Below are 15,041 nucleotides of genomic sequence, written 5' to 3'. Positions count from 1 at the left end.
TGGGCCAGCTGGTGGTCGGCCTGCTCCGTCTCTGCCGCTTGCCAGCTACGCCTCGGCCGGCGCAGGGGGCGGAACCACGCATGCGCGGTGCTCCCGGGCAGGGAAAGTCCTCGACTTACGACCGGTTGGGTAGTCCTCGACTTACGACCGGTTTAGTCCTCGACTTACGACAGGTTGGGGTCGCGGCATTAAAAAGGTTGAGAACCACTGGTTTAGAGACCGAGTGCCCAAACTGCCACCGAAAACCCACTTATGCACCATGCGGCCGGCCTGGCGTAGTTTTGATTGGGTTTTGTTAGGGGTTTTATATTTTAGAGCAGGCTTTTATGTAATATTTACTGTGATTTTTATTATTGCCTGTTCACCGCCCTGAGTCCCGTAAGGGAGATAGGTCGGTATATAAATTTAAATAATAATAATAATAGTTAGGTGCCGGGTGGCTGTGGCTCATTGGGTGGGCGTGGCCCATTGGGTGGGCATGGCTGTGGTGGTAATGGCAGACTGGGTGGGACTAATAATAATAATGATAAAGTTGGAAGGGACCTTGGGGGTCATCTAGTCCAACCTCCTGCTGAGGCAGGAAACCTTATACCATTTCGGACAAATGGCTGTCCAGTTTCTTCTTAAAGACTTCCAGTGTTGGAGCATTCACCACTTCTGGAGGCAGGTGGTTCCACTGCTTAATTGTTCAGGAAGTTTCTCCTTAGTTCCAGGTTGCTTCTCTCCTTGATGAGTTTCCACCCGTTGCTTCTTGTCCTGCCTTCAGGGGCTTTGGAGAATAGCTTGACTCCCTCTTCTTTGGGGCAGCCCCTGAGATACTGGAACACTGCTATCATGTCCCCCCTCGTCCTTCTCGTCGTTAAACTAAAAAGTTTAATCAATCAATTCCAACTTTGCAAGATCTTTCCCCCCCCCCCCGCAAGAAGTTGAAATTGATTGAACCTTTTTTTTTTTTGCACACGGCGGCGGAGGCCTAAAGCGAAAAAGTTTTATAAAACCCAACTGAAGGCCTAGGACTGGGGCGACGGCGCGGGTGCCCACAGAGAGGGCTCTGCGTGCCGCCTCTGGCACCCGTGCCCTAGGTTCCCCACCACTGGCCTAGTGGCTATTGCAGGGGGCATCAGAGCAGGACAAGGGCCGGGCCGGGCTGGGGTGTCCCAACAGCTTGGTTGCAAGAGATTCTGTCTGGCTTTGGGGGTGCTGCAAATTGGATGAAGATCTTTAAGGGGGTGGTGCCCCCATTTGGCTGTCCCCCAATATTTTCCCTTCAATCTTCAAAGCGGTGCCGGTGGGGAGCTGCGTTTGGGGAAGGGGGGGGCTCCGATTACGCCCAAGCGGGGTTGGCAATGCCATCGTGCACAACAAGCCGTTTTGTTTAGGCAGCTCCTGGCAACTGCCAGGGGGAAGTAGCCGTCCCCCCCACCCACCCACTCGCCCCCCCCAGGCAGCGTTGGCCGGCCCCCACCCTGCCCGCCTCCCTGCAGCAGCCTTATTAAATACACATTGGCGGGATCTATAAATAAATACGAGCCGATCTGACGTTTGAAATGTATACGCCTCCTTAATTTAATGCAATAATTCTTTGGGCTGGAAAAAGTGACTGCGAGTGAAATTACTTCCAACTGGCCCTGCTTAAGAGCTGCCTTTGGGGGTTCCCCCCCCACTGCCTTAGGGGTTTCCTTTCCTTTGGAGGCTAAACTTCCCCCCCCCGCCCCCAAGATTGGGTTTAGGGGGAAACCTGGGGATTTTGGGGGCCAAGATGGAAGAGCCGGGCCGGGTGGCGCTGCAGGCAGCTCAGACGTTAATAATAATAATAAAGTTGGAAGGGACCTTGGAGGTCATCTAGTCCGACCCCCTGCTCAGGCAGGAAACCCTATATCATTTCAGACAAATGGCTGTCCAGTCTCTTCTTAAAGACTTCCAGTGATGGAGCATTCACCGCTTCTGGAGGCAGGTGGTTCCACTGGTTAATTGTTCTCACTGTCAGGAAGTTTCTCCTTAGTTCTAGGTTGCTTCTCTCCTTGGTGAGTTTCCCTCCGTTGTTTCTTCTCCTGTCTTCAGGGGCTTTGGAGAATAGCTTGACTGCCTCTTCTTTGGGGCAGCCCCTGAGATACTGGAGCACTGCTATCATGTCCCCCCTCGTCCTTCTCTTCATTAAACTAGACATCCCCAATTCCAGCAGCCGTTCCTTATATGCTTTAGCCTCCAGTCCCCTGATCCTCTTTGTTGCTCTTCTCTGCACTCTTTCTAGAGTCTCAGCATCTTTTTTACATTGTGGTGACCAAAACTGGATGCAGTATTCTAAGTGTGGCCTTACTAAGGCGTTGTAAAGTGGTATTAATACTTCACGTGATCTTGAATACTTCACGTTCTCGCAAGAGGCGATGGTTGAAATTGCAGGAATTTTGCGCGCTGGCGGAGGGTGGATGGCGCCGCGATTCCCGAGCACGCCGATCTGGATTTTTGGCAACTGGCGGCACAGTGCCACGGCCGCAGATTTTACGTTGGTCGTCCTCAACTCACGACCACAACGTGAGCCCCCAATTTCTAAGACAGTTACGAAGTGAGTTTTGCCCCATTTTATCATCTTCCTTGCCTCCGTGTTAAGTGTGACTCCTGTTCGTTGTTAAGTTAGTAACACGGTTGTAAAATGAGCCTGGCTTCCCCCCCAATGACTTTGGTTGTCAGAAGGTCGCAAAAAGGGATCGTGTGACTCCCAGGACGCTGCGACCGTCGTAAATAGGAACCAGTTGCCCGGCGTCCGAATTTTGATCACGTGGCCGTGGAGATGCTGCGTTCGTTACATGTGTGAAAAATGGTCATTGGGACATTTCTTAAGTGCGTTTTGTCCCGTTTTACGACCAAATGGGACCGTTTTGCCCCATTTTACGGCCGTTTTGTCCCGTTTTACGCCCCCCGGGACACCTCGCAACTGTCATAAATACGAGTCATTTGCCAAGCATCTGAATTTTAATAATAATAATAATAATAATAATAATAATAATAATAATAATAATAATAATAATAATAATAGTAAAGTTGGAAGGGACCTTGGAGGTCATCTAGTCCAACCCCCTGCTCAGGCAGAAAACCCTAAACCATTTCGGACAAATGGCTGTCCAGTCTCTTCTTAAAAACTTCCAGTGTTGGAGCATTCACCGCTTCTGGAGGCAGGTAGTTCCACTGGTTAATTGTTCTAACTGTCAGGAAGTTTCTCCTTAGTTCCAGGTTGCTTCTCTCCTTCATGAGTTTCCATCCGTTGCTTCTTGTCCTGCCTTCAGGCGCTTTGGAGAAGAGATTAGCAGAATAATAGAATAACAGAATGGAGGGGGGGGACCTTGGAGGTCTTCTAGTCCAACCCCCTGCTCAAGAAGGAGCCCCTACAGCATCCCAGACGAAGGGTTGTCCAGTCTCTTCTCAAAAACCTCCAGTGTTGGAGCATTCACCGCTTCTGGAGGCAACTTTCTTTCCACTGATGAATTGTTCTCACTGTCAGGAAATTCCTCCTTAGATCTGGGTTGGTTGGAAGAACCAGCGGGATGGACTTCCCTTTCTTTTACCCCCTAAGAGAGATGCATTGACCCGATTTATGTCTCTTCCCAGTCTGCAGATTCGGACCTGCCCTACCCTCCACCCCAGAGGGAGCCCAACATCTACATGGTCCCTCAAGGAATCAAGCCGGTTCTCCAGCGAATGGCCATCGAGGTGGGTGCAGAAGATCTTTTGACTCGGGGATCTCTCCAAACATTCTGGAGAGAGAATTGCTAATTTTTGTAAAAGCCGTCAGGACACGGGAGGGTGCCACTCTGCAAATTAAATATTTTCTTTGTCTAGTCAGTTTGTTCCCCCCTCTGACCAGCCAGACTCTTAACGGATCACAAAACACACAGAACAAAATGTTTGCGGTAGGATTAAAGTAACACCATCAAATGCAAGAACCCTACGCAGGTTCTGATTAGATTAGATAACCTTTATTGTCGTTTTTTTTAACCGTGGGCACAACGGCACACATTAAAAATGAAATTTAGTTGCTTCCTCTCAAAGCGTAGACATACATAACACACATTGAAACATACTATATACAACATATGTATAGATCTACACCCTTACATATAAGTAACATATAAATGTTAATCATTGTCCATCTTAAATACATAACGGAAGGAGTTCACAAGGTTAACACTGTATGGAACAAAACTGTGGCTGAATCTTCTGCTTTGGATACCACGAAGCCCCGTCCTCCCGGAAGGTAACAAGGAAAAGAGGTTGTGAAGAGGGTGTGTAGTGTCCCAGACAATCTTATAGGCCCTGCTCAAGCAACGCGTATGTGCTATGTCCTGGATGGAAGGGAGGGAACTGCCAATGATCTTTTCGGCCATCCTCACCACTCTCTGAATTGCCAATAATTTTTTCTGCTGTCCTCACCACTCTCTGCACCGCCTTCCTGTCTGAAGCAGGGATGCTTCTAAACCAGACTGTGATGCTGTATGACAGGATGCTCTCGATCGTCCCTCTGTAGAAAGTGGTGAGGACAGGGGAAGGAAGATGTGCTTTTCTCGTGCGACACAGAAAATGCAGGCACTGCTGTGCCCACTTCACCAGTGTCTCGTGTTGAGCGACCAAGCTCAACATATCCTCAACATACGACTATAATTGAGCCTGAAATTATGGCCATAAGTTGTGACAGCCTTTAAGAGGCTGTGACCATGTCTGATTTTATTCCCTTTTTTGTAATGGTCATTAAGCGACAATCTCCTCCTCCTCTCTGGAAAACAGAAAATGTCCACTGCCGCTCCCACAACTCACACCCAACACAACCCGCGAAACTAGCTCTAGCTGAGTTGTCCACATCAAGACTGTGTTGGTCCCTCTACGGTCAGTTTAGGGCAGGGGTAGGCAACCTTGGCTCTTTTATGACTCATAGCTGGCTCAGGAATTCTGGGAGTTGAAGTCCATGAGTCATAAAAGAGTCAAGGTTGCCTACCCCTGGTTTAGGGTCTTAATAGATGGTGGCCCTCTCTGTTGCTTTTTTTGCTACAGGTGTTGGCTTGGGGTCTTCGAAACCTGAAGAGCTACCAGTTGGCCAGTGTCACTTCTCCCAGTCTTCTCGTGGAGTGTGGTGGGGAGATGGTCCAGTCAACCGTTATCAAGAACCTCAAGAAGAACCCCAATTTTGACATCTCCGTTCTCTTCATGGAAGTGGTGAGGCTACCTCGTTCAGCCTTCTCTTGTCTCTTGTGAGAATTACTCTCTCTCCCTTGTGATATTTGTCTAGAAAATTATATTTACTATTCCACTCTTTCTCAAGGTTTGAATGGCTAAGATGCTTGCTAACCTCTGTCACTACTCACCTTGCCCTAGAAACGGGGGGAGGGAAAGCCTGGGAAAGAAAAGGGAGTTTCAAGAAGCCATCCATGGACCGTGAGAACCAACGTCATCCAAAGCAGGTGTCTGATGGAGAAGTGGACCGTTCCCATAACAAACAGAAAGGATGTCATCGGGCGACGTGAACACGTGGCGGGTGGGGGTTACGAAAAGCCATTGTTAACTAACTGGAATTTTGCGCCGGAAAACAAGAGTTGGCTTTGCTTCTTCAGCGCCATTATACGTATTCAGTAAAGATTATCTCTTATGGCAGGGCTTTCCAACCGGTGGTACGCGCATCCCTGGTGGTACTTTGGCACTTGGCAAGTGGTACGCGACCTAGACAAGTGTAGTGAAGCAGTGGCAGTGCTGAAGAGCTGAAACGGCAGCAGCACCGCACAGGCCCGGGGAAGAGTCAGCTGAAGCTGCGGCGTTTCTGGGACTCTGCTGAGGGCCCGAGATCAGCGCACACGGCTCCAGCTGATGGGCGCTTCCGGCAGCCTCAGGGGTGCCGGCAGCCGCACGCTGTCTTCAGGTGGAGAGTCAGCTGGAGCCGCGGTGTTGCTGGGGGTCTGCTGAGGCTCCTGGATCAGTGTTCCTGATTGGCGCTTCTGGCAGCCTCTGCTATCACCGGAAGTCGTAGGCAGGCCTTGGGATGAGACAGTCAGCTGGAGCTGCAGGGCTGCTAGGCCTCACTAGAGGCCCCAGGATCAGCGCCCACATCTCCAGCTGATCAGTTGGAGAGTGGGTGACTGCACGGGGAGTGAGACTGGGGTAGCGACGGATGCCGGCACTCTCCCTGGGCCTCAGAGAGTGGTGCACCTAGAAAAGGAGGATGAGGAGGGGGGAGAGAGGAGAGGATATAAAAAGAGGAGGTTTTGGTGGAGTGGGAGAGAAAAAAAGATGCTGGGGAAAGAGAAGGGGACGGAGACAGAGAGATGGCGAAGGGAAAGGCTTCTGTGAGACGAGCAGAGGGATCAACGGAGGAGTACAGGCAAGTGAAAGACAGAGAGGAAGGAGAGGGAGAGACAGAAGGGCCGACCAGCCACCTGACCACCAAGGCGGTGGCGCATATTAATAAACACGGATAAATTTGTCGTACGTTCATCGGTGCAAAGGGGAAAGTGATTCAGCCAAGGAACCGCTACCGAAGAAATTAAAACCGATGCTTTCTCCCCTTTTTTGGGGTCATCAAGCTTTTGACACCTTGCTAAACACCGGTGGTACTTGAAGATTGTCATGTCCTAAAAGTGGTACAATTGGTGAAAAGGTTGAAAAGCCCCGTCTTATGGCACCTCAAGACCGTAGAGCAGGGGTAGTCAACCTTGGCTCTTTTATGACTCGTGGACTTCAACTCCCAGAATTCCTGAGCCAGCTGTGCTGGCTCAGGAATTCTGGGAGTTGAAGTCCACGAGTCATAAAAGAGCCAAGGTTGACTACCCCTGCCGTAGAGTTTTTTCAGTGTTGGATTCGCTAGCCGGACGGTTGACGACGTTCTTTGAATTAAAAATGATCCCGTCTTCTCCTCCTCTCTCTGCCCTGTGGTGCCAACCCTGCCTGTTCTTCTTTCAGCGTCTGCCAAGGGAGGACCTGTACTGCCCTCCCATCATTATCAAAGTCATTGACAACAGGCCCTTTGGTCGCAAACCGGTGGTGGGCCAGTGCACCATCCGATCCCTGCAAGGATTCCTCTGCGACCCCTACAAAGAAGAGGACGTATTTCCTGAAACCCACGCAGGTCAGGAGCGGAGGAAGATGTTTGGGGGAATCGTAAAAAATGGGGGCTTTTCTGGGACAAATGAATTATAGGTCAGTGGTGGCGAACCTATGGCACGCGTGCCAGAGGCGACACTCGGAGCCCTCTCTGTGGGCACGCGCACCATGCCCCGAAGATGGCAACCGTCCCTCTTCAACCAGCCGCCCGCTAACTCGCCGAGGTCCCACATGGCTGGATGCATCCCAGCACCCATGCGCTCGCTGGCCTCTGTGTGCAGGGGCCGATGGTGTCAGGCAGCAGCCGCCCCAGCCCCTGCTTCACCTTTCCCTGTGACAATGGCACCCCTGCCCTGCCTCACCTTGCCTTGCCTCACCCCGCAGGACGAGACTCTTGCCCACCACCCCACCTGCCAGAGACCCCTGGATCTCCCCCAACCCTGCCCGGCCCCCACAGGCGTCCCTCCCCACGAGCAACATCGAGGTGATCACGCCCACCTTGGCCACACCCACCCAATCTGCCATGCCCACCCAGTGGGCCATGCCCACCTGGCACCCGGCGATAAATAAGTGGCTTTTGGGTTGCAGTTTGGGCACTCGGTCTCTAAAAGGTTCGCCATCACTGTTATAGGTGATATTTGCAAAGGAAGCCTGGCTCTTGAGCGGGGGGGGGGGGGTCTTCAGACCTGTCAACTTGAAGGCCTGTGGACTTCAACTCCCAGCATTCCCCAGCCAACATGACTGGCTAGGGAATTCTGGGAGTTGAAGTCCACACGTCTTGCAAGTTGCCATGTTTGGCGAGCCCTGTTCTTGAGTATCATCTGGAGGTTTGACTACCTGGGGTCACCTGACGTCATTTGAGTGTGGTGACTTCCTGAAGGTCTGACTGTTCGTGGTCAGCTATGTGTGGGTTGATTGGTTTGGGGTCAGTTTTATGGTATCTGTCCTTCTTCTCCAACGTGGCACTTTCCAGATGTTATTGACTACAACACCCAGAACACTGATGGATTGTTGAAGACTTCACATGTGCCCTGTTTGGTAGTTTGAAGTTGATATATCTTTCGTTTTCTGTTCAATATTTTATTAATTTTTTATAGTGACAAATCCTTCATATTTTATCAGCAACATATTGTCTGGGTTCCAATGTTTAGTTTATTAATACATGTTAAACTCCTTGCTCTCTACTTCATTTTTTCTAGCCATTGATCAAATGTATCCCATGTTCTAAAGCAGGGGTAGGCAACCTTGGCTCTTTTATGATTCATGGACTTCAACTCCCAGAATTCCTGAGCCAGCATGGTTGAAGTCTATGAGTTATAAAAGAGCCAAGGTTGCCTACCCCTGTTCTAAAGTAATCTAAATCTTCTTTCTCTTTCATTTTCAATGTCAGTCTGTCCATTTCTGCACAATCTAAAATTTTCTTAATTATCTCTTCCTCCACTGGTAATTCTTCACCCTTCCAACATTGAGCAAATACAATTCTCTCTGCAGTTAGTACATGTAACATTAAATATACACATTCCTTCTCAACATTTCCTACAATTATACCTAACAAAAATAATTCTGGCTTAAAACCTATGTGATTTTTAGTCATTTTCTCTAACCATATATGTATTCTTGACCAGCATCTTTTGACTTTAGGGCACGTCCACCCAAGATGTAGTATGTCCCTGGTTTTTGTCTGCATTTCCAACAATTGCTAGACATGTAACGGTTGCTGGAATTGGGTATGTCTAGTTTAATGAAGAGAAGGACGAGGGGGGACATGATAGCAGTCTTCCAGTATCTCAGGGGCTGCCCCAAAGAAGAGGGAGTCAAGCTATTCTCCAAGGCGCCTGAAGGCAGGAGAAGAAGCAACGGGTGGAAACTAATGAAGGAGAGAAGCAACCTGGAACTAAGGAGAAACTTCCTGACAGTTAGAACAATTAACCAGTGGAACAACCTGCCTCCAGAAGCGGTGAATGCTCCAACACTGGAAGTTTTTAAGGAGAAACTGGACGGCCATTTGTCTGAAATGGTATAGGGTTACCTCCCTGAGCAGGGGGTTGGACTAGATGACCTCCAAGGTCCCTTCCAACTTTATCATTATTATTATTATAAACATTTTTGCTAACCTCACAGGTGCTAAGTGCCACCTGTAGAACATTTTGTATAGGTTTTCTTTGTAAGACACCACCTTGGTTATTTTAGAATTTCTTTCCCGAAGGCTTTGCCAGTTTTGTAACTCTATGTTATGCCCAACGTTTTTTGCCCATATTCTCATTGTTTCTTGAACTTGTTCCTCTTCCATCTTTAAACTTTGCATGTACTTATACAGTTCCTTAATCAATTTTTTCATCGGATGTCAGTATTAGAAATTGATATATCTTGAACCTTCCCAGACAATGTGCCTAAATCACAGGGTCCAAAGACCTTGTTCCATCTTCTTGGCGTGAAAGACCTCTTTGGGATGGTGTGAAAGACACACGGATGGAAGCAAGAACAGTCAACTCCCAAAACTAAAGGTAGCTTCTTCCCTTTTTTCTTTTTTTTACAGAGGACATGAGCCTCACCCCAAAAGATGATGTTCTGATTGACATCGATGACAGAGAACCTCTCCTCTCAATCCAGGTAAGCTGGCTCAGGTGCTAGAAAAACGTCATATGGAAAGCAGCAGCAGCAGCAAGGAACAAGCTTCAAGGCTAAACTGGGTTTGCTGTGCCACTTCCTAAACTGGGTTTGCTGGTGACTGCATCTTGGTGATGGTGCATGCATGTGCAGAACTGGTAGCTGCTGAGGTCAGTGAGGAAAAGAGTGAGATGCAGGAATTGGGTACATCTAGACCAGGGGTAGGCAACCTTGGCTCTTTTATGACCTGTGGACTTCAACTCCCAGAATTCCTGAGCCAGCCATGCTGAGGGGAAACGGAGAGGCTTCCAAGCTGAGCCATTCTGGCTCAGGAATTCTGGGAGCTGAAGTCCACCAGTCATAAAGCAGCCTAGGCCAGAGATAGGCAACCTTGGCCCCTTCATGACTGGTGGACTTCAACTCCCAGAATTCCTGAGCCAGCCACGCTGAGGGGAAAGGGAGAGGTTTCCAAGCTGAGCCTTGCTGCCTCAGGAATTCTGGGAGTTGAAGTCCACGAGTCATAAAAGAGCTAAGGTTGCCCACCCCTGGTCTAGATTAATGAAGGGGGGACATGATAGCAGTGTTCCAATATCTCAGGGGCTGCCCCAAAGAAGAGGGAGTCAAGCTATTTTCCAAAGCGCCTGAAGGCAGGACAAGAAGCAACGGATGGAAACTGACCAAGGAGAGAAGCAACCTAGAACTAAGGAGTGAGAAAAATGAACCAGTGGAACAACCTGCCTCCAGAAGTGGTGAATGCGCCAACACTGGAAGTTTTTAAAAAGAGACTGGACAGCCATTTGTCCGAAATGGTATAGGGTTTCCTGCCTGAGCAGGGGGTTGGACTAGATGACCTCCAAGGTCCCTTCCAACTTCACTATTATTATTATTATTATTATTATTATTATTATTATTATTATTATTATTATTATTATTATTATTATTATTATTATTATTATTATTATTATTATTATTATTATTATTATTATATGCAGGATCGGATAACTGTTTCTCCAGAGGTCTCCTGCCTTGGGCAAGGGGTTGGAGTAGAAGACCTCCAGGGTCCCCCCTCCTGACACTACGACTCTATGTAATTCTGCTGTGTGTGATTCTATTTCAGCCCTTCTTGGTTTCTTTAAATTTCCCCTTTCTCTCTAAAGTATTAGCCCCCCCCCACGCCCCAGTTCCGTGTCATCTGCAGACTTACTATGTGTCTGCTGAACTCCCCCCCCCATCCCATTCCCCCCCTAAAAACGACAAAAAATGTGGAAATAAATGCTCCTGCCCGCTGGATACTTCCCCTCCAGCCGAAGTGGAGCCCTTCGTGCGCATTCTTGAGGCGGGATCGTTCCGTCAACGTAATAATTGATCATTATAATAATTGGATAATTGAATGAGCTGGATACTGTAATTGGATAATCCTGCCAGTTGTTTGTCTTGGCAGCGCTGAATCTGATCTCGGTCAAACTCCGCGGTTCCACACGGAGATCCTAAGAGCTTCTGTTACAGGATGTCCCCAGTTGATCATCCTTCATTTTGCCTCCTCTGTTTCCGGTGACCTCCGTTCAGCCTCGCCTTGCCGGCAGCAGTTCCTCAGTCCCGACTCCCGGAGTTTCCAGCCAGGCTGTCAGCCGGAGAGACAGATCTAGGTTGGAGGAACCTGGTTTAGATGGTGGACCACGAATCACCAGGGATGTTTCAATGTTTCCCTGACTTCCTTGGGGCCCTTCTGGTGCAGCTCTGGGTTTCATCCAGGGGCCACCTGCCCCCCCTTTGCCATCAAGTCTGAAATGGTATAGGCCCTCCTGCTTGAGCAAGGGGCTGGACTAGAAGACCTCCAAGGCCCCTTCCAGCTTCTATTCTATTCTGTTCTGTTCTGTTCTGTTCTGTTCTGTTCTGTTCTATTCTGTAATTCTGTTCTATTGTATTCTATTGTATTCTATAATTCTATTCTATTCTATTCTATTCTATTCTATTCTATTCTATTCTATTCTATTCTATTCTTCCATTCCATTCCATTCCATTCTATTTTCTATTCTATTCTGCATTCTCTCCTGTCCTGTCCCGTCCCGTCCCGTCCCGTCCCGTCCCGTCCCGTCCCGTCCCATCCCATCCCATTCTATTCTATTCTATTCTATTCTATTCTATTCTATTCTATTCTATTCTATTCTATTCTATTCTATTCTAGTTTAGCCTAGTCTAGTCTAGTCTAGTCTAGTCTAGTCTAGTCTAGTCTAGTCTAGTCTATTCAGTGCAGCATAGAAGAAGATAAACATCAGAATAACAGAGCTGGAAGGGACCGTGGAGGTCTTCTAGTCCAACCTCTGCTCAAGCAGGAGACCCTAAGCCATTCTGACAACTGGCTGTGTAGTCTCTTCTTAAGAACCTCCACTGATGGAGTAGCCACAACTACTGGAGACAAGCCATTCAGAACAGAACAGGATGACAGAGTCGGAAGGGGCCTTGGAGGTCTTCTAGTCCAACTCTCTGGCCAAGCAGGAGAGTCTATACCATATCAGACAAATGGTTGTCCAATCTCTTCTTAAAAACTTCCAGTGATGGAACCTCTGAAGGCAACTTCTGAAGGCAACTTCAGAACTTCTTCTGAACAAATTCTCCAGAACTACTTCAGAACAATTTCTGGAGGCAGGTTGTTCCACTGGTTAATTGTTCTCACTGTCAGGAAATTCCTCCTTAATGCTAGGTTGCTTCTCTCTTTGATTAGTTTCTATCAGTTGCGTCTTGTCCTGCCTTCAGGCGCTTTGGAGAATAGCTTGACTTCTGGAGGCAAGAAGTTCCACTGGTTAATCGTCCTCACTGTCAGGAAATTTCTCCTTAATTCTAGGTTGCTTCTCTCCTTGATTGGTTTCCATCCATTGCTTCTTATCTTGCTTTCTGGTATCTTTGGAGAATAGGTGGACCCCCTCATCTTTGGGGGAGCCCCTGAGATACTGGAAGACTGCTATCTTGTCCCCCCTGGTCCTTCTCTTCATCAAACTAGACCTACCCAATTCCTGCAACTGTTCTTCATATGTTTTGGCCTCCAGTCCCCTGATCCTCTTTGTTGCTCTTCTCTGCACTCTTTCCAGAGTCTCCGCATCTTCTTTACATCGTGGTGACCAAAACTGGATGCAGGATTCCAGGTGTGGCCCCTAATCTCTGTTGCTCTTCTCTGCACTCTTTCCAGGATCTCAGCATCTTCTCTGTATTGTGACCAGAACTGGATGCTGTACGTCTTCCTCTCTTTTTTGGAAAGGCTCCTTGGTGCGTAGGGACCAGCTCTCCCCATTGCTCAGGCTCAGCCAGATTCTCACCTTGACCAAGGAGATGTTCGCCAGAGATCCTTCCCTTCCTTGTTCTTATGGCCAGTGGGGAATGTGTCGAGTATCTCGGGCCCAGCCGCTTGTGAGTTGCTTTCAGACACACATCCTTGCCAAATATTTTTGCACAAGAAAAGAGACGGCTGGGTCGGAGATACAGAATATTTCTGAAGTATTTCCCCCCCCCCCGTTCATTTCTTGTCCAAAAGAGAGAGAGGTTTGTGGGGGAGACAGAGATATTTCACAAATGGAGATGGGCACGGACTGTTCTATAATGTCCTGGTAAGGCCACACTTGGAATACGGCATCCAGTTTTGGTCACCACGATGTAAAAAAGATGTTAAGACTCTGGAAAGAGTGCAGAGAAGAGCAACAAAGAGGATCAGGGGACTGGAGGCTAAAACATACAAGGAACGGTTGCTGGAATTGAGTATGCCCAGTTTGATGAAGAGAAGGACGAGGGGGGACACCATAGCAGTCTTCCAATATCTCAGGGGCTGCCCCAAAGAAGAGGGAGTCAAGCTATTCTCAAAGCCCCTGAAGGCAGGACAAGAAGCAACGGATGGAAACCAATCAAGGAGAGAAGCAACCTGGAACTAAGGAGAAACTTCCTAACAGCGAGGACATTTAACCAGTGGAATGGCTTGCCACTAGAAGTTGTGGGTCTCCATCACTGAAGGCTTTTAAGAAGAGACTGGACAGTCACTAATAACAACAAGAACAAGAACAAGAACAAGAACAAGAACAACAACAACAACAACAACAACAACAACAACAACAATAATAATAATAATAATAATAATAATAATAATAATAATAATGATAATAATAATAAAGTTGGAAGGGACCTTGGAGGTCATCTAGTCCAACCCCTGCTCAGGCAGTAAACCCTCTACCATTTCGGACAAATGGCTGTCCAGCCTCTTCTTAAAAACCTCCAGTGTTGGAGCATTCACAGCTTCTGGAGGCAGGTAGTTCCACTGGTTAATTGTTCTCACTGTCAGGAAGTTTCTCCTTAGTTCTAGGTTGCTTCTCTCCTTGATTAGTTTCCATCCGTTGTTTCTTCTCCTGTCTTCAGGTTTCTTTGGATAATAGCTTGACTCCCTCTTCTTTGGGGCAGCCCCTGAGATACTGGAAGACTGTCATCATGTCCCCCCTCGTCCTTCTCTTCATTAAACGAGACATGTCTGAAATAGTACAGGGTCTCCTGCTTGAGCAGGGGGTTGGACTAGACAACCTCCAAGGTCCCTTCCAACCCTGGTATTCTTATTCTGTTATGTCTTCATTCCAATACTCAGAGTTGTCTCCTTTCTGCCATAACCACCCAGTAGATAGAACCATTCCCTGCTCTGTGTGTTTGGACAACAGGCAGGCACCCTCTGCTTGACCTGAAGCCCCCTCCCCCTACTTCAAGTTTACTAAGACCCTGGTGACTCTAATGCTTCTTCGGGGTATCTGAGGGAGAACCGCTCCTGGCTTATCGGTGTCTTATCTGAGTGGAGGCGCCGCTGTTCAGCCAAACTATGCGATATGAAGCACACTGGAGAGCATCACATCTGGAGCGGTGGGGTTTCATGGCGCGCGATACGAGGAAACGTGGCCAGGTCCTCGGTTACTGGATCTTTTGGCCACGATTTTGGACACTGCTCAGAACAGGATGTTCCAATCCTGTCCCGGGCAGTGTCCAAAATCGTGGCCAAAGGATGACCTCGAATATCTGACCTCTTCTTTCTGTACCGAGATGTTCCTGTCCCGGCACGGAAAGAAGAGGTTAGATATCGGCGCTTGAAAGGCTCTGCTTCCAAAACGATGCGTCTTCTGGTTGATAGGAGCGTTCTCGCTCTGCCAGGAGACAATAAGCGGGGCTCATATCTCCCCAGAGTCCTCCAACTTCCCTTCTTTCTATCAAGAGACTTATTCTCTCTTCCCAGTAATGGAAGGCGGATGTTGGTGCCTCCTCCTCCTCCTCCTCCCAAGCCCCACCCCCTTCTAGCACTGATGATGTTACCTAGCTGGGTGATGAAACGTCTGCAAGAAAAC

At 48.4% G+C, this 15,041-nt stretch overlaps 1 protein-coding gene across 1 annotated transcript in view; it reads left to right on the top strand.

Moving 5' to 3' along the window:
* The window catches only part of LOC107299966 (dysferlin-like), a gene marked incomplete at both ends in the record, with an annotated part of 53,222 nt that overhangs the window by 8,463 nt on the left and 29,718 nt on the right, over positions 1–15,041 (top strand). The window contains 4 exons of the mRNA XM_015829311.1: positions 3,604–3,705; positions 5,041–5,202; positions 6,937–7,102; positions 9,614–9,687. Coding sequence (XP_015684797.1) covers positions 3,604–3,705; positions 5,041–5,202; positions 6,937–7,102; positions 9,614–9,687 — 504 coding nt within the window. The remainder of the gene's footprint in view (positions 1–3,603; positions 3,706–5,040; positions 5,203–6,936; positions 7,103–9,613; positions 9,688–15,041) is intronic.

The sequence above is a fragment of the Protobothrops mucrosquamatus genome, unplaced genomic scaffold, assembly GCF_001527695.2.
Source record: "Protobothrops mucrosquamatus isolate PMUCROS unplaced genomic scaffold, P.Mucros_1.0 scaffold5826, whole genome shotgun sequence".
Classification (NCBI taxonomy): Eukaryota; Metazoa; Chordata; class Lepidosauria; order Squamata; family Viperidae; genus Protobothrops; species Protobothrops mucrosquamatus.
Note: the sequence above shows the minus strand (reverse complement) of the source record. Positions and strands in the feature narration are given on the sequence as shown.